This window comes from Aegilops tauschii, chromosome 6, assembly GCF_002575655.3.
Source record: "Aegilops tauschii subsp. strangulata cultivar AL8/78 chromosome 6, Aet v6.0, whole genome shotgun sequence".
NCBI lineage: Eukaryota > Viridiplantae > Streptophyta > Magnoliopsida > Poales > Poaceae > Aegilops > Aegilops tauschii.
The window spans coordinates 28,589,163-28,607,575 of NC_053040.3; the positions used below are offsets into that span (position 1 = coordinate 28,589,163).

Here is an 18,413-nt window from a genome sequence, read left to right on the forward strand (position 1 = left end):
GTGACGCTTTTGAAAGTTTTCTCGCAGAAATATGTGTATTCCAGTTGTATCATTAGCAAACCAAGGTTGTATATATTATAGCACAAAGAATGTTTGGTTGATTCGTTCAGGCGAATCGGGTTTGTTGCTGACTGCCAAAGTCAGGCCAACTCCAGCGCACGACCCCAAACGGACATCTGTTTTGCCTGGATTCTGCCCGTTTGGATAGGGCAATGGGGTCGTGTCCGGGCCTGTCCTGTGATGCGGTGGCCGTGCGCACAACGCGCGGACGCATCCTTTGGCCTCATCATGTCCGCCACGGCCAAAAATGCCCATATATTCATATTTCAATGTTCAAAACTAGTTTGCACGTTCAAATATTAATTGTCTGAAAATAAAAATAGTTTTTACAACCCAATCAAAATTGTCTCTAATAAAATAGTTTTACAACCAAATCGAAATTGTCTTGAATGAACATAATGAACCAATACATCTATTGGTTGCCAATGTGATTCCACATGTGCTCAACCAAGTCATTTTGAAGATCCAAATGAGTGTGCCAATCATGCATTTCACGATGAAATTGGGCAAACTTCTCAAACATGGCCGGTTCTTGGTGCAGGGGCTGAATATTTTCATCTTGAAAATCAAATCCTTGGTCGAAGATGCTGTTATCACGCTCGTCCTCGATGATTATGTTGTGCATGATCACACAAGCAGTCATCACCTCCCGAAGCTTCCCTTCATCCCATGTCAATGCAGGGTTTCAAACGATACCCCATCGGGATTGAAGCAAACCAAAAGCACGTTCCACATCCTTCCTAGCACTCTCTTGCATTTGGGCAAATCTCTTTCTCTTCTCACCTTGGGGGTTCGAGATTGTCTTCACAAAAAGTTGACCACTGACGATATATACCATCAGCTAGGTAGTATTCCTTGTTATACTGGTGGCCGTTGATCTCAAAGTTGCCAGGTGGGGAGTGGCCTTCTGCAAGCCTTGCGAAGACTGGAGAACGCGGCAGCACGTTGATATCATTGTGAGAACCTGCCATGTCGAAGAAAGAATGCCATATCCAAAGATCTTGCGAAGCCACCGCTTCTAATATGATAGTGCAAGCTTTAACATGCCCCTTGTACTGGCCCTGCCAAGAAAATGGACAGTTCTTCCACTCCCAGTGCATACAATCTATGCTACCAATCATGCCTGGAAAGCCTCTAGCTGCGTTGGTCGCCAACAAGCTTTCTGTATCAGTGGCATTTGGCTGCTGAGGGAGTCCTGGATTAAGGGGTCCTCGGGCGTCTGGGCTGTGTAACATGGGCTGGACTAATGGGCCGCGAAGATACAAGATGGAAGGCTTTCCCCCCATGTCCGGATGGGACTCTCCTTGGCGTGGAAGGCAAGCTTGGCATGCGGATATTAAAGATTCCCTTCCCTGTAAACCGAGTCTGTACAACCCTAGCCCCCTCCGATGTCTATATAAACCGGAGGGTTTAGTCCGTAGAGGCAAGGATAATCATACAGGCTAGATATCTAGGGTTTAGCCATTACGATCTCGAGGTAGATCAACTCTTGTAATCCCTATACTCATCAAAGTCAATCAAGCAGGAAGTAGGGTATTACCTCCATTAAGAGGGCCCGAACCTGGGTAAACATCGTGTCCCCTGCCTCCTGTTACCCTCTATCCTTAGACGCACAGTTCGGGCCCCCCTATCCGAGATCCGCCGGTTTTGACACCGACAGCTGCCTCAAGTACTCAGGGCCAAACACTGCCACCACAGCCTTGTAGAACTTGTAAAGTGACAACAGACATGTCGACTCACTCATGCGCACGTACTCATCCACCAGATCGCCTGGAATTCCATATGCAAGCATGCCGATGGCCGCGGTGCACTTCTGGTAAGAGGAGAATCCAAGCTTGCCAAGGGCATCCGTCTTGCACTCGAAGTATGGGTCATGAGCAACCACTCCCTCTCGGATACGATTGAACAGATGCCTTGCCATACGAAAACGGCGACGGAATTTATTCGGCTTGAAGAGCGAGGTATTCGCAAAGTAATTGGCATAGAGCAAGGCGTGGCCTCTCTCTCTATTGCGTTTCAGGTTGGGAGCACGGCCAGGGACTGACCCCATGTACCGAGGAAGCTGCCCAATGTGATCGTGAACGACCAGTGCAACCACCACCAGATCTTCGTCATCCGAGGACGAATCATCCGATGAATAAATGAAGTGGTGGAAGAAAAATTCATCTCCACTGTCCATACCTTTGTGGGCAAAGTGTCCAACACCTTGCGGTCGTGGTGGCAAATAGGCCGCGATGATCATCTCGATGCAGCAGGGGTGGTTGGCGGCCGACTACTGGCCGCTATGGAGCACCTGGCGAAAGCTGCCGTGGTCCATATCCGTCGCCGGTGGTCGTATCCCCTCTGGCACCGGCTACAACGACAACGGCCAAATCTCCTCCAAGCGATGGCCAGAACTCCTACGAAAGCGCGGGCTTGGTGGCGGCCGTGTCGAGACGTGGTTTGGTATGGATGGCCGGGGGGAAGCAGTGAGGAGGCGGTCGGAGAATACTGGGGGCGCCGGTGGCGGGGTGGGGCGGAGGAGAGCGGGTGGAGGCGTTGGAGGCGAATGGAGTGCTAGTGTCCCCAACAGGCGGGCCGCGGGGAGGACAAGGGCGTGTGTCCAGCCCGTCCGTGTGATGTCCGTTTCATCCCAAACTCGGCACAAGTTTGGGCCAGGAATGGGTAAAAAACGGACGAAATCCGGACATTTGTCTATTTGAGGCCGCGCCTTGGGTCGCGCTATTCGTCTATTCTACCCTAAACGGACGCACCAGAACGGAATGGGGTCGCGTGCTGGAGTTGGCCTCACGACCGTTTCTGCCTTTGGCGCAGACAAGAGATTCTACACTGTAAAGGAAAAAGCTGAAAGCTCGCTTGTCTCGTGTGTTTCTCTTCTCTTGCACCTTGTCGGAAAACAGCGTGCATGCTACAGGCAGGCATCAATTCAATCGATCATGCTACAGGGAACCGGCACTATTTTCTTTTTCTTTTTCTTTTTCTTTTAGGTCGTGAACGCAAGTCATTTGAGACATTCACATAGGACTTACATAATTGGTAGATTTATTAGCATCAGTGTGGAGCTAAAGTGTTTGATGTTTTGTATGAATGGTTTGGTCTTAACAATCAAGCCGACCACTCAGGACCTACTTTTGGACTCTTTTTTTGTATTATTGTATACTAGCAAAAGGGCCCGTGCGCGGAGAAAAAAATTATAATCTTGAATGACCATGATCACATTTTTTTGCATCACCGAGATACACTATCACTTTCAATTTCGGGAAATCATGTACATTTTTTAAACTTGTGAACATTTTTCAAATTCTTGAACACTTTTACAAATCTGCAAACATATTCTAAAATCAAGAACATATTTTGAATTCATGAACATTTTATAGTATTTACAAACATTTTTAGAAATTACGAATTCTTTTTAACAACTTTCTTGAATAGGCAAACAATTCTAAAATGGACGAACATTGTTTTATAAATCGGTGGAACAATTTTTGAAATTCACGAACATTTTTTTGATTTTACAAACATTTTTTGAAATGCATGATCATTTTTGTATAAACTATTTTGTATGTCACGAACAGATTTTCAAATATTTGGTTATTTCCCCATTCATGAACATTTTTTGAATGGTGATATTTTCTTCAATTTCATTAACATTTTTTATACACCAATTTTTAAAAAGTCATGGACGTATTTTGATTTCATGAACATTTGTTTTCAAAATTTCGAACATTTTTCGAGTCAGATTCTTTAATAAAATTGCAAATATTTTTTGAATACATAAACATTTTATGATTTATTAAAACTTTATTTGAAAATTATTTTTAAATTTCAAATATTTTTTGTATTCCGAATTTAGTTAAAGCAGAAAAAACGGAAAAGGATAAAAAAGGAAATGTTAAAAACAGGCCGCCCGGACATGGGCGGCCCAAATAGGCGGGCCGCGCCTTATCCCTACGCGCAGAGCCCAGTATGGGAGGTCGCTACTACATGGCCCAGTCCAGACGGGGATTCCCTGTGTGAAACATTTATATCACTTATACATGACATTTGTGGGTAATTTGTACGACGTGCCATAAGAAGAAATAGCCCCTTTATTATTACTAGCAAAAGTGTCCGTGCGTTGTAATGGGAGAAATAAAATCAAAATCTCCAATGACCATGACCATATTTTGTTGCATCACCCAGACACCCTATCACTCTCAATTTCATGAAATCATGAATAATTTTTGAAATCACGAACATGTTTTAAAATTATTACTCATATTTGAAATTGTGAACATTTTTCAAATTCATGAACACTTATACAAATTTTCGAACATTTTCTAAAATCCAGAACATTTTTGGAATTGATGAACATTTTATACTATTTGCAAACACTTTTTAAAGATTCTGAACATCTTTATAAACAATTTTCTTTAATCGAGGAACATTTGTATGGAAATTGACGGAACAATTGTCGAAATTCACAAACATTTTTTGATTGAACTAACATTTTTTGAAATACATGATCATTTTTTGAATCAGTAGACATTTTCTGAATGACTAAACTATGTTGTAAGTCACGAAATAGTTTTTGAATTTTAGGGTATTTCTCCATTCATGAACACTTTTTGAATTGGCTATTTTTTTCAATTTCATTAACAATTTTTGATACAAAAACTTTTTAAAAATCGTGAATTTTATTTTATTTCCCAAAAAATTGTGTTTAAAATTTTGAACATTTATTGTGTAAGCAATTGTTTTTTACAAAACAGCGACCATATTTTGAATCCACAAACATTTTATGATTTATGAAAATTTTATGTCAAAATACTCATTTTTTAAATTTTCTAAACTTTTTTGAAATCCTAAACTATTTATAGTAAAAAGAACGAAAACAGGAAAGAAAAATGAAAATAGAAAACGAAATCAAAGAAACAGGCCAGCCTGAAATGGGCCGGCCCAAACATGCGTGTAGCGTCTTCTCCCAGCGTGCCGAGAACATTATAGGAGGTCCCTACTGTAGAGCCGGCCCAGATGGGGGAATTCCCTTGTGTGAATTTTTTGTATCACTTATATGTGGCATTGAACTCATGAAGCATGCGCTATCCCTTCCAGCTCGCCGCCATGTCTGGCTCGGACAACCAGATGGACTTTCTTTCGTCCCTGTAAACGTTTTGATGATATAATAAAAAGCTTCGGAATTTGTCTAAAAAAACTTATAAGTGGCATTGGTGGGTAATATTTTGCAACTTTAGAGGTAATTCCATGACGTACCACCAGAAGCACAATAGCCCCTTTACTATTATTAGGTACTCTTTTTTCCTTGTGGAGCTTTGGAAATGAGAGAATTTGAATATAGTAACTCTCGGAAACTCTTATTGGACGAGAGAGATTTAATATGATATTGGCATGGGTTCTACCAACTAAACGAAGAAGTATTTGACTGAATAAACAGACAATTTCCTTTAATCGACGAACATTTTTATGAAAATTGGTGGAATAACTTTTGAAATTCATAAATATTTTTTGAGTTAACGAACATTTTTTGAAATACATGACCATTTTTTTGAATCTGTGAACGTTGTATGAATGAATAAACTAGTTTGTAAGTCATGAGCAGTTTTTCAATTTTTAGGATATTTTTCCCTTCATGAACATTTTTTCAATTGGTGAAATTTTGTTCAATTTCATTAACAATTTTTAGTGCATAAAACTTTTTAAAATCATGAACATTATTATTTACGAAAGAAGCAAATTGTTTTTTGCAAAATCATGGACATTTTTTGAACCCACAAACATTTTATTATTTATGAAACATTTTTTTAATACACAATTTTTTTAATTTTCGAATTTTTGTGAAATCCTAAATTATTTAAAGTAGAAAAATCAAAAACAGAAAAGAGAAAGGAATAATAGAAAAGGAAGTTAAAGAATAGGCCGACCGAACATGGGCTGGCCCAAACGGGCGCACTGCATCTTCTGCCAGCGCCTAGAGCGCAGTATAGGAGGTCCCTACTGCATGGGCCGGCCCAAGCGGGAGATTTATGCATCTGTTCCCCCCCCCCCCCCCCCCCCCCACATGTTGTATTATTATTGTTTCAAATTTATTCATATATTATTTTCAATTGTACAACCATAATTTTTCTTATCTCTCTCGTTCCACTACATGCTCCTGGTCAAAGATTTTTTTAATAATGGGTGTTTTTATTAACTCAAAATATAGCATCAAGCGGATACAAAACATAATGAGCCACACCCGGTCTATGCATAACTAAGATGCACACAGCCAAAAGCAGAAGTCTGACAAAAATAAGATAAGAAAATCGACATATCGACAACAGTGAGTCATATAGTACCGACACTATGCCTCTGTCGAAGGAGGTGGTGGAGCGATCTGGAGATTATGCTGCCATCCATGTTGAGTAAATATCTCCCTGGCCACTTGCTCCAACCGCATAGACGCCGCCATGAACAACGGTTGGTACTCCATTCGGTGTAGCATACACCATACTAGAGGCTGGGGCGCCACCTGAGGCGGGCCTATGCGCACTTATTTTGTCTGGGCACTTCGGTTGTCATGTTTGGTCATCAGTATCACTTATGTACATCAATATGGGCGTATGCTGTATTGTTTGAGTTCATTAGGATCTATTAGTATCACATCAATCAAAGTACATATACTATGTTATTTGAGTTCAGAACCATCATAGGCAATGATACGTCTAATAAGGATATATAACATTTAATTCAAAAGGAAAGACAAAGTAGAATTAAGTGCTTTAGTTTGGCCGAAGAAAGGAACCTCATGATGCCATGACTAAGGAACCAAATATAAAAGAGCACCTTTCAGAGTACTCCAGAGGTATGACATCATCCATTTCCACATCAGAATCATCGGAATTCTCCTGATCTTCATTTCGATGTACCCAACACAAATGCTACATGGATTTTAGTCAGCTGCACTCCCCACTACTTCTACACTTCCCCTTTTTCACACCGACGAGCAGAGACTGATGCAAGTTGATCGAACACAGAACAACATATAATTTCCTAGAGATGCGCTGGGCCTGAAAGGCAACATACCTAGCATGCGCATAAAATGTGAGAGTAACAATAAAAGAACATACCATTTACCGATATGATTATTATTGCTTGCCAAAATGATACGTTTTGATTACTATTGCATGCCAATATTCTTAATCACTCCAAGCAAATTTAACCTAAACTAAATATCTAAGAGTAAGCTCTGGTTTATGTATTTTACAGAAGTTTGGTTCAGCGAAACTTCGGAAGCAAATGTGTGAAGCTTTTATCATTCTAATTAAAGGCCTTTTGATTGTGCAAAACTTACACTACCACATGAGTTACTGACCAACATGAGATGCAAAGTAACAACGGCATGATAATTTTTTTTGAAGGCAGTCATATTCTAAAGCATTAAAAGATGAATTCCAATGCTTTGATTCTGTAAAGAATTAGATCGATCACTCAACAGTTCTATTGGCGCCACTAAAATTCTGAGTGCAATGTTGTGTATGTAGCTAAAATTCACCCATCAAAGACAACCTTAATAATAAGCAATGGTCAAAACAAGCAATTGTTGAAGTTAAATGTAATTAGATAGGAAGTCACATTTGATTCATGACCATCGAGCTGAAAATGAGACCGATAAAAGCTGATTCACCATGAAGAGAAACAACTAATGTGAACCTCGGGTTGTAAAACAAATAGGATGAGTCGTGTGCTGATTGCAAAAAATTGTACTTCTAACCAAATGACCATGCTTCATGAATAGATGACAATATAGTAACACGAAAGTGAAGTACGGTGAAATTTTGTAAGCTACTAAGGGCATAGGGCAAAGCTCACACTCCAGCTTGCACTCCTTGAAGAAATCAACCAAAAGCACCCAGAAAGATAAATGGCATTGTGGCATCCGATGAATGTTGATAACTGTACCATCACACTAATTTAATCTACAAAATTCATGTCAACATCACTAATCATGATGTATCAGGTTAGGATAAAATCATTGTTTTTTCCCAAAATAAAATAAAACAAGCCCAGTTAGAAAGAAATCATAAGCCTATCAGACAATCAGGCAATTCTGTTAGCATGTCAACAATCAGACAGAACAAAACCTATAGTCCTCATTTTTTTCTTTCTAAAAAAAGTGTAATGCTAGAAAAGAGAGTTAAATAAAATGCTACGCGAATCAGCATACAGAAAATTCATAGAAGCAATGAAGAAAATATGAACAAAATTTATGTCGAAACACCTATACTTTCCCCACGAGCAAATATGTGTAATGTTAGAAAAGGGAGTTAAATAAAATGTTAGGCAAATCCGCATCCAGAAAATTCATAGAAGCAATGAAGCAAAGATGAGCGACAAATTTAATCTACACACACACACACACACACACACACACACACACACACACACACACACACACACACACACACATTCAGGCAAACAAATTACTTCGATTGAATCCATTCCTTTGCATATATGGCATAAATGCATCTAAGGAAAAAAAAACTTGATGGTGTTAGTTTACCTTGCCAAGATCATGAAATCCATCTAAATGAATAAGAAGCTCCAACAGTGTCCGCTGGATCTCATGGTCGTCATTGGTTCCCTCACTAAATCTTCTCGCATCAATTGCATCGATTTCATCCATGAAGATAATGCATGGCTAGAAATAACAACTTGATGAAAATGAAACAAAATTTGCAAGCACCGTAAATAAACTAAATGGTGATATAAGCTAAAATGATCTCAGAAGTGCACTTTTACATATATAGAGATCAGTTTGATTTCTTCTTCTCAGGAAAAACTGATACTGAAATCTAAAGCTTAAAGTTTTTCTAGTGTTGAACCAGAATACAATTAGATGACATGACATCTGAGTCAAGGGAACTATCAAAGTCACAGCTTGAATCTCAACACCAGTAGATGCATAACCATCTGCCAACATACGTTTCTAACAGATAATAAGGGAATTAGGTTTAAGACCAATTGGCTTTGCAAAAAAGAAAGGCGGAGCAAAACTTACTTGGCGATCGCGTGCATAGCCGACCATTTCTCTGATTAAAAGCACACTTTCCCCGATATATTTGTCAATTATAGCACTTGACACAATCTGGTTTTTAGACAACACGTCAGTGTAATGTAATACTCACAGAATGAAAATACCAACTACCATCAATCAAGTGAAAACCACAGCTCCAAAAAGTTAGCATGAATGTTACTGGATATAGCCCTTGATAGTAATGGCTTCCCTGTAGAGTAGAACGCACTTGAAAAAGTTAAAGAAACATACACTGGCTCCCATATATTGATCTTGTATTTGACAAGTGGCCGGGCATCAACATTGTGCCTGCTGGTGTACCAATTCAGCTTGTAGCTGCCAGCTAATCTCCTTCTGAACAGTTATGCTGTCCTCACTCACGTGCTACGCCTATTCAAACTTGCTTAATTTAATTTGTTACTACTATGTTAATGCTGACATATTAACTGGCAGACCTCATGTACTAACAGTAAATCCCAGCATACTTTCTTAATTTGCTACTATCCGGATTTATTCTTTTAGCGAGAGGTCAGGTATCACTTGGAACAACTGAGTTTCTTTTTAATCTTTGTGGACACTACACTTGAACGCCACAACCACCTGGATATGTCAGGCAGGACGGGCAGCAGCGCATCATCAGTAAGTTTATTTAACAGAGTAAAATTCAGTCGCAATCAGTCAATCTCAATCAGGTTCAGATTTGGACGCGACCTTGAATAACGAAGCCCCAACTGGGAAGAACAAGGTTGCAAGAACAAGCAGATTGACGATGGGTTCATGGAAGCTTACCAGGCAGGCAGTCCGCCCGGCGGCTTGAGCAAGCTGCTGCTGGTACCCTACGCGCAGTCGCAGTCCGCACCGGCCAGGGCACACGAGCACTGACGCGCGTGCCGCCTGCCGCTTCACCATGCCCACGTTGTAGTCGCCACCGATTCACGGCAGGGAAGAGGGGCCTCGACCTCGTCCTCCTCCACATCATCATCGGCGATGCCCTTCCCCTCCTGACCCCAACACCATCATGCCCCCGCCGACTCATCTCCCTACAGCGACGGCGACTCCGGAGGCTCCGAGACCTGGGACACCGACATGAGTGGCTCGTCGGCATCGGATCTCCTCCACCCGACGGCCTTCTGGCGGCTGAGGCGTAGCAGCGGGCCCCGTGCTCCTTCTTTAGAGGGGGGGGGGGGGGGGGGGGGGGGGGGGTGGAGGCTCGAGCTTGGGAAGGGGGGAGGGGAACGAAGGGGTGGGGCTCCAGGCAATCCTCACCTCCAAAGACAACTTGACCGGCAACACGGGCAGGCTAGACCTCTTCTATGGCGAGGCCAACTTCGGCGAGGGGACGAGGTGGTGCGGGACCTTGGAGATATCTCCCCCGCGCGTGGAGCTTGTCCGGCGACGCCGCTGAAGATGCCACTGCCACGACCAGCTCGATCCTCCTTCGCTGGACTCCGATCTGGACGAGGACTGAGCTAGGAGGAGGGAAGCGGGAGAGGAGAAGGCGCAGGAGAAGCGGCTGAGCCGGCGGCGCAGGGACCAGGGAGAGAAGAAGGCGAACGAAGAGGGGATTGACAGAGTGGCGAAGAAGCATGCGGGCTAGGTTTCCTTTTCTTTTTCTCCCAGCACTGCACAGTTGCTTGTCTCGTAGCTTGCCGGCATGGCTATGGCGAGGGCTCGCCCTTGATGCGTAGGTTAATGTATTCGACTAGCGGGGCGCCTCTTGAGAGGAAGCTGAGCGGTGCTAGGTGGGACGCGCCCCTTTCCCTTTCCTGCATATACTATGTAATGTTATTGCATCAGATTTAAAGTAACATGCTCAGCTAAGTGCAAAGTGTGATGAATAAGTGAAACAGAAGGAAGCTGGTACATTGGTGTATGCCAAAAACTGAATATTATAACATAAACACATGAAGTCATCGACGTCTATGGTATGAAATGCACATGCACAAAATTAGAGTGCACATGAAGACAGAGCACTATAGTGTCCTGAGTTGCAAGTCTCTAAGCACTGAAATGATCTGCAATCATATGTACAAAGTAACCGAATAAGAACAAGAAATTTAGAGTAAATGAGCTGTAAAATTGTAAGTAATGAGCATTGGAATTAAGGCAGAGTCAGTGACAGTTGGGTGCACTTGACAGGAAAATCGGCGAGGCATAATATGAAATTAGAGTAAATGAGTGCGTGCACTTCTCTTGGTGGCACCTAAATGAAAAAAGAAACTATTCACCTCTCGATATATTCCCTAAGACCATATAAAATCAGGAAGGTACTGAAGAGAGATGCTCAAATTCGAAGTTGCCATGTCTAGGAATGCTTGAAGCTTCAAAGATTTCCTATAATACAGCATGCCTCTAACTATTCACAATAAGAAAAACATGTAAATGCGGAATCAACCAAATGATGGTAAATTGTAGTTGATTTTGGCCAAGCAAACGTCAGATGAAAGAAACATACATGAGTGAACATCACGATTGGATGTTTTATTCAAATTTAACAGGTTAAACTCACCAAATACATCTGGATATTTAGTATTAAACTTCAACAGATGGTCAGTTGTAGCTAGATTCACACCACTGAAGCAAAATTTCATCTGCCACGGTTACATCACACCATCTTTTCATCGTTACTATTTAAATTCCAAAAGCCTGCAACTCATTTTTTTTGTTACGATGTATGCATGATTTTTAACTCAAGAGGAAGAGGGGAAACTAAATCCAAGAAAAGAACACCAAGGAAGCATCCAAAATAGAGAAAGGAAAAATCCAAAATAGAGGCAGAATCGAAGGGAAGAAACCCCATAAAAAATAGGAGATCAAACGGTGAAAAAAATCTAAGAGTCAAACAATTCCAGGTAAGACCAAATTGACGGCAAAATAGCACAAGAGGGACTCACATTAACAGGTATACCAATTCAGAAAGAAGTGTAAAGCAAACAGTGCAATGGACCACTAGTATAAATTGGATGTACACAAACATGGGACTTAAACAGGAACTGCGAGATGCAGGGTTCACGTGCAAACCCAAAAAACGGAAAACTGAAACCCACAACAAGATTTTATCTTCATATATATATATATATATATATATATATATATATATATATATATATATATATATATATATTCAAGGCTCGCCCTATCTATTAGTTGCTTCTTCCGAATCCCCACCTATCAAGCGTTTTCTTTGAATAAACAAACACAATAGTATTCTCTGAATTATACTGTACAACGATAATTAACCAAGCGACTGGAATTAACAATATTATGAGCTATTGGCTTTTTAGTCAGGTAAATATCATTCTTAAGACTACGGAAAACAGCAGGCGGCGAAGAAAACATCTATTGATGAGAACTATACACATACTTAAGAAGGAAGTGACATCTATGGTAGCAGAACATATATCAAGCTGTTGCAGCTACATTAGCAGTTTAGCACAGTCCCTCCATAATACACAGGCTAGTGTAATTTCACAAATACAATAAGCTAACAATATATATTTGGTAGATGGAAATGGCTGGATCATGACCAATATACGATTACACATCCGATGATGCAAATAAAGAAACGAGGCCCAACAATAGTGGAAAATAAACCACAATAGAACATGTATTTGGCGAAACCTCCATACTGCAATATCAAACATGAATTGAAATTAACAATCTAGCAAAAAAACATGACAGATGCAGTCTTGGTCATTTTTTCTTTTGTGACATCCCCTAAAAAAAGTAAAAAGAATGTTGTTCGTATTTTACCAGAGATACACTGAGCTGGGACAAATCGGTCTGAAATAAAATATGATGGCTTCGGAGGATTCGGAAGGCAAGAAATTTGCTTTCTTCCAACATATATGGTCTGCTGAACTAAACTTTGTTTCAGCGAGCTTTGGCAAAAATCTGTAACTGCAAACATCAAACTTGTGTGCCCTTCCTACATCAAACTTTAAACCTGACGGATTAAATATTTTAGGTTAGGCTGAGATCAGTGTACTTTATGAGTGTTAAGTGTACTTTCTAAATAGCAGAGAAACCATAACATCTAAGCACAACCCAGCAACTTGTACAAGCTAACATCAAATCTGAAAGAGGAAATGTCGAGAACAGGTGAAGGTACCATGATCCATGACTGAGCAAAGTTATCTATAATCCTCGGTGAATATCATAAATTAGGATCAACAAAGCTGAAGAACAAACGGGAAAGGAACCTAGAAAGATCTTCTGCCGGTAGAATATAACTGATACACTATCCTCATTCTCGAGATCAAGGTCGTTTCTTGAATTGCAGTTTCCTCACTGTAGTATGGGGTCATTACACTGCGAAGAACAAAGTGTCATATGAATCATTTAGAGCCCAATCTTTTTCACTGAAACTCTTATGATCACATAACGAATTTAAACATAAGGTTTATTAGATATTTGTTGTTGTGAACTGATAATATATTTCTGGTGTTGACAATGTTTTGATTATGGATGCACTTCAAGATGGGTGGCACAGATTCTGTTGTACAGGCCTCCACCTGGAATTTCATCACTTGTTATTTTTGTTTTAGAATGTCTAGGTGCATTTTTCCTTTAAGGTGGAAACAGATGTACTTGTATAAGCAACAAGAATACAAAGCGCCACTGCCATACATTGTGGAAGTTCAATGCTTCTGTTTACAAAATCTGCTTCCCAAAACAGAAGGATTTATAATTTTTTATTACAATCAAGCGGACATGAGCTGATGAGTACAGATGTAAACATGTACTGAGAGCAGCACCCTTTCAAAAGTGGATCATTTACAAGTTGGATAGTTTGATGGTCTGAAATTAGTGGTCGTGTTTCAGAATTGTTATCGAATAGTAGAGGATATATATTAACTTCTGAAATTAGTGGCTGTTTGTCAGAACTGTTATCGAATAACAGAGCACATATATTAACTTCAATAAGTGGAGTAATATCTTTGGATTCGCTGTGAGGAAAGATTACCAAAACAAAACAGAAGTGAGTGCGACGACCCAGATGAGGGCGCTCTTGAGCCTCTTCCCGACCGACCTAGATGCAGGAGCAGAACACGGCGGATCTAATCAGCCAACGAATAAAGCCGAGGCAGGTAGAGGAAGTAAGGGAGGAAGAAGACTGACTTGTCCTGGTCGCCCTCGTAGTAGAACATGGTGAACGGGATGACGAGGAAGACGAGGACAGCGTCGAGGATGTAGACGACGAGCCAGAGCGTCTTCATGGGCAGGATAAGGGCGCAGGCCCCGTTGTAGGGGGCGTGCTTGCAGGTCTGGCGGTTGGCGACGTCAGCGGGGAGCATGAGGATGGAGAGGACAGCGACGGTGATGCCCAGCACGACGACGAGCTTGGGGAAGTAGGCCTGGTTGGCATCATCCGGGTGCTGGTAGTTGACGAGCATGTAGACGCTGACGAGGAGCACCAGGATGCTGACCACCGCCGCCACGATCACTAGCGCCACGTTAAAAACCCCATCTCCTCGGGGCTCCGGTCCCGGTTCCGGCCCGCCGCCTCGCCCCCGTTGGTCGGTCAGATCTCTCTGTCCCTAGAGGCGGGGGATACAGGCTAGGGTTTGGGCGTGGGCGGGGAATAGGCTGCTATGGTGCCGGCAGCGGGGCGGCCACCGGCGGGGAGGGCGGGATCCGCGCGGGGTGGCGGGATTTGGGCAGGCGGTGGGCTCGGGGGAGGGCGGTGGCAGCGAAGCAGCAGGGAGGGGCTGGAGGAGATGAAACGAAAGAGGTCGCGTGACACAGCGACAGCGTCGTCCAATCCCCTCGCTGCCGATTTAAAAAAAGGTAATGATAACTCCCGAACGTTCAGGAGTTAAGCATGGCAACCCGAACGGGTTTAGATGGCAAGTTTAGTTTGCGTGAGATTAGGGAAACATGGCAATTTTCTGACAAAAGAAATGAAAAAGGACGAAGTTGCCATCCCCTATCAACTAAAGTTGCCATCCCCTATGAACTAAAGTTGCCATGTAAAAACGTTCGGGATGAAATGCTCAAAATCCGAACGTTCGGAAGTTATTGGATTCAAAAAAATCCCCTTGCTGCCAATCGCTGGCCCGTTTCTTTTTTCGCCCAATCGCTAGGTGATGACGTGGCTATCACGGGAAGGCGCCCTTGATGCGTAGTCGAATGGTTTTAATTAATAGGAAGCGAGTGCTTACTCTAGTTACTGAATTATGTACACCAAATAAAGCCATTTACACGTAGTTAATGACAAAAAAAGTTGATGTTTGCTACGCAAACGTGTAGTACAAATTAAGAAGTGCAAGATAAAAAAAAAATGCTGGTCCTTGATTCGTTGTTGATCGTCAGCATGCCATCATCAATTTGTAGTTAATTATCATACAAATTGGCTCTTTCATAGAGTTGGAGGCTAGCTCCTTTGATCAGCACGCGCTTAAACATAAACAGCACGTATATGTTTTGTCTCCGGAGTTCAATTCTTCATCGGCCAGCAAAAATGGCCCGACCGGGTAGAGGAAAAGGCATGTTTGTTAGTACGCCTGGAGGAAATGCCTTTGATTAGGGCATCTTCAACAGCGACCAGTAAATTTCCTCCCGCGTTCGTCCACGGATAGGGGATCAGTCCGCGGATACGGATACAGGAATCATCTATCTAACGCTGTCCGCGTATATTTCAAACACATTTTTTTAAAAAAATAGGATGAAATTCATGCAAACACAATGGATTTCATACAAACCGGACAAAAATGTTTACATTTTGGACATATTTTTTTTACTAAAAACTCTACAGCCGGCGCCGGCGAATATCCACTCCGGCGACATGGAACCCTTGACTAGTCTACTGCCGGCCGCAGCGGATCTCCAATGTCGTCCCCATGTCCGGCAACTATGAGCCCTAGAGGTATATGCTTCAGCGCAAAGAGCGGCTCGCCTCCCTACCGCTCATCGGAGTGGAACAACCAGCTGATGCTTCTGCCGATGGAAAGGGTCCCTACGCTACACGGATTAGAGTTGGTTTTGGGCTGGGAACGGCGGTGGCCTGCCAGAGGGCAAGACACCGACTGTGTATGCTGGTGTCACCTGGTGTGGCATTCGTGGGACCCAAGCGGCAGCGCCTCCTCGATGATGGCGGCGAGCGCGGACGTGTTGGACACCACCTCGTCGATGTCCATGCAGCCCGCTTCTTTCTCTGTAGGAAGGACGCGGTTACGCTCGCGTTGACATCGGATGACTCGGTCACATGCACGGGAGGGGCGGTACGACATGGCACCGCCAATGGCAGCCATGATGCCCGCGCTAGCGTGCTCCCTCCCAGTGCCGACCTAGAGCAACTTGCCACTCCTCTGCTCGTGACCGCTGGGCTTGACGGGCCACCTAGCCATTTTTTATGCCAGACAACTCTTCTTCCTGCTCGTCAGATGTCATGGATAAAACTGTTTAAGGAGGAAAATGATGAGTGGACGTGTGATGCGGTTCTTGCCCAACATCTGACATTGTTTAAATAGCGAGGGGACACCAGAGGAGCCAACTGGCGTTCTGTTTAATGCCAACCGGCTCGCGAACGAACATGTGGCTGGAGTAATTATCCTGGCACACACGCGGGTTTAATGGTGGAAGGTGGGCAGTCTGCAGGAATGAGGCGAGGATGTGTGCTTAGCCGGCGTGCAGCAGGCGGCGCCCTCGGCCGGCGTGCTGCTTCCATTGCGGAGGCAGTGAGAGGTCGCGTCCGCTCTGCAGCGCATGAATGCGGGCAGCTGGCGCAGAGCGGGAACGCGTGCGGGCGAGGGAGGAGGGGGTTTGGGCGGGTGGTCAGAAGAGGTCGTGGGTGTTGTCCGAACGCCTGCAAAGCCCCCCTCCATGTTTGTCTCCAGTTTGCGGGAGAAAGTACGTCCGAACCGTCTCCAATGGACCAATACAGGCCCGCATTGGATGGCACAACACGTCCGGACCATGTGGTCCGGATGGTTGTGGACAGTTTAATTGAGGGTCGGCGTTGGAGATGCCTTAGAGTGTATGAATCCATTGTGTTTTTCTAATCATAAAAAAGCACTTACAATAAGTTATAAGGAAAGACACGTTTATATGTTAGGTTCAGACTCCAGCTTTCGTTTTACATATGCTTTATTCATCCGACTGATTCCAATAGAGTGAGCCTAGCGTTGTTTTTCTGGAAACTCGCGGGATAAGGAGACATGCATACACATTCTTTCAAGCAAATCACATCCATTCTTTTTAACTCATTTTTCTTCTTTTAATAATATAATAGATCATTTATATTTTTTATCTGAAACAGTTGACGTGTAATTTATATTGTAATCTGAGGATAATGTTTGGATTTTACTTTCAAATATATTTGAAATGGCCATGATGGAATCACATCCATTTATTTTATTATTATTTGAATTTGATCCAAAAGATAAATAATGAGTAGAGGTCATGTCAACTTTTCTGAGAACTTTGCTAATCAAAATATAAATTGTATTTAAAAACATCTATTTTTTAGCACGCATGAAAAAGATAACACGTATCTTTTCACACATAATGAACGGTTGTCATAAGAACTCATGCCATGCCACAACCTCCCTCCGACCCTGCCAACATTGTTGCAGCTGCACTCGCAAGCCTTAGCGTAGATGATAATTTATACAATTTGCGTAAAACAAAATAAGATCTACAAATGAATAGAAGCTAGAACGTACATTGGCATGCACACACATTGCAAGCCATACTAAGCTGATAAGTGTTAATAACTTGTACAACATATACAACACTTAAGACAAGTAAAAGCAATTTGATGAGTCATGGTCTATCAAAGCCACATTACTAGTCTAATCCATCTTAACAGGTCACACATGATTAAAATCTTGTTTGTGTGCAAGTCAAGCTTATCTAGTTTACATGTAACAACTTGTAGAACATTACAAAATTTATGTTTGCTAATAACTTCTAGAACACTACAACACTTGACATGTAAAAGGAATTTGATGAGTCAGCGTACTAAAGCAAGTTATATTACTAGTCTTATCTACCTTAACAGGCCACACAAGATTACAAACCAAGTTCTGTGCCAGCCATGCTTATCTAGATTATGCGTAACAATTTGCAGAAAATTACAAACTTAGTTTCAGAAAAATAGGCAATCTAGATTAGTGTTTGAGCTGTAAAGTGAGTAAAATGAGTCATGCGTGTTATCACACCTTTTTGGTTGTGGAATGATAGTGCAACAACAAGGAACTTTAATGACCAGTTCAAGAATACACTTGTAAGTAGTGCCACCGAACACAACATACCAAATTATGATTTTGAGAAGCATCCAAGCACTTCCACACAAGCA

At 42.3% G+C, this 18,413-nt stretch overlaps 1 protein-coding gene and 1 pseudogene across 3 annotated transcripts; both read right to left on the reverse strand.

Moving 5' to 3' along the window:
* LOC120966774 (uncharacterized) overlaps positions 1-2,239 on the reverse strand; it is a 35,931-nt pseudogene extending 33,692 nt beyond the window's left edge.
* A 3,994-nt stretch (positions 2,240-6,233) lies between these two features.
* On the reverse strand, positions 6,234-10,298 carry LOC123494310 (26S proteasome regulatory subunit 10B homolog A-like). Of its 3 annotated transcripts, XR_006664954.2 has the most exons (5): positions 9,902-10,298; positions 9,098-9,184; positions 8,600-8,737; positions 6,883-7,122; positions 6,234-6,662 (listed from the first exon to the last, which is right to left on the reverse strand). XR_006664954.2 is itself a non-coding variant. In XM_045229585.2 (4 exons), the coding sequence occupies exons 1-4, from the start codon at positions 10,019-10,021 to the stop codon at positions 6,615-6,617; spliced, it is 393 nt and encodes a 130-aa protein (XP_045085520.1). In that variant the 5' UTR covers positions 10,022-10,298; the 3' UTR covers positions 6,234-6,614. The 3 variants fall into 3 exon arrangements, 2 of the variants coding, with proteins under 2 accessions (XP_045085520.1, XP_045085521.1); XM_045229585.2 differs by lacking the exon at positions 6,883-7,122; XM_045229586.2 differs by having other exon boundaries at positions 6,234-7,122.
* Between the last annotated feature and the right edge of the window lie 8,115 nt (positions 10,299-18,413).

What these genes read in the sequence shown, in the direction of transcription:
- LOC123494310 (XM_045229585.2), bottom strand. Translation starts at nt 10,021, where the DNA reads ATGGTGAAGCGGCAGGCGGCACGCGCGTCAGTGCTCGTGTGCCCTGGC. An exon ending in CCGGGCGGACTGCCTGCCTG is followed by an intron (nt 9,185 to 9,901) that starts GTAAGCTTCCAT and finishes TCTAAAAACCAG; the next exon opens with ATTGTGTCAAGTGCTATAAT. An exon ending in GATTTCATGATCTTGGCAAG is followed by an intron (nt 6,663 to 8,599) that starts GTAAACTAACAC and finishes CAAACAATACAG; the next exon opens with CATACGCCCATATTGATGTA.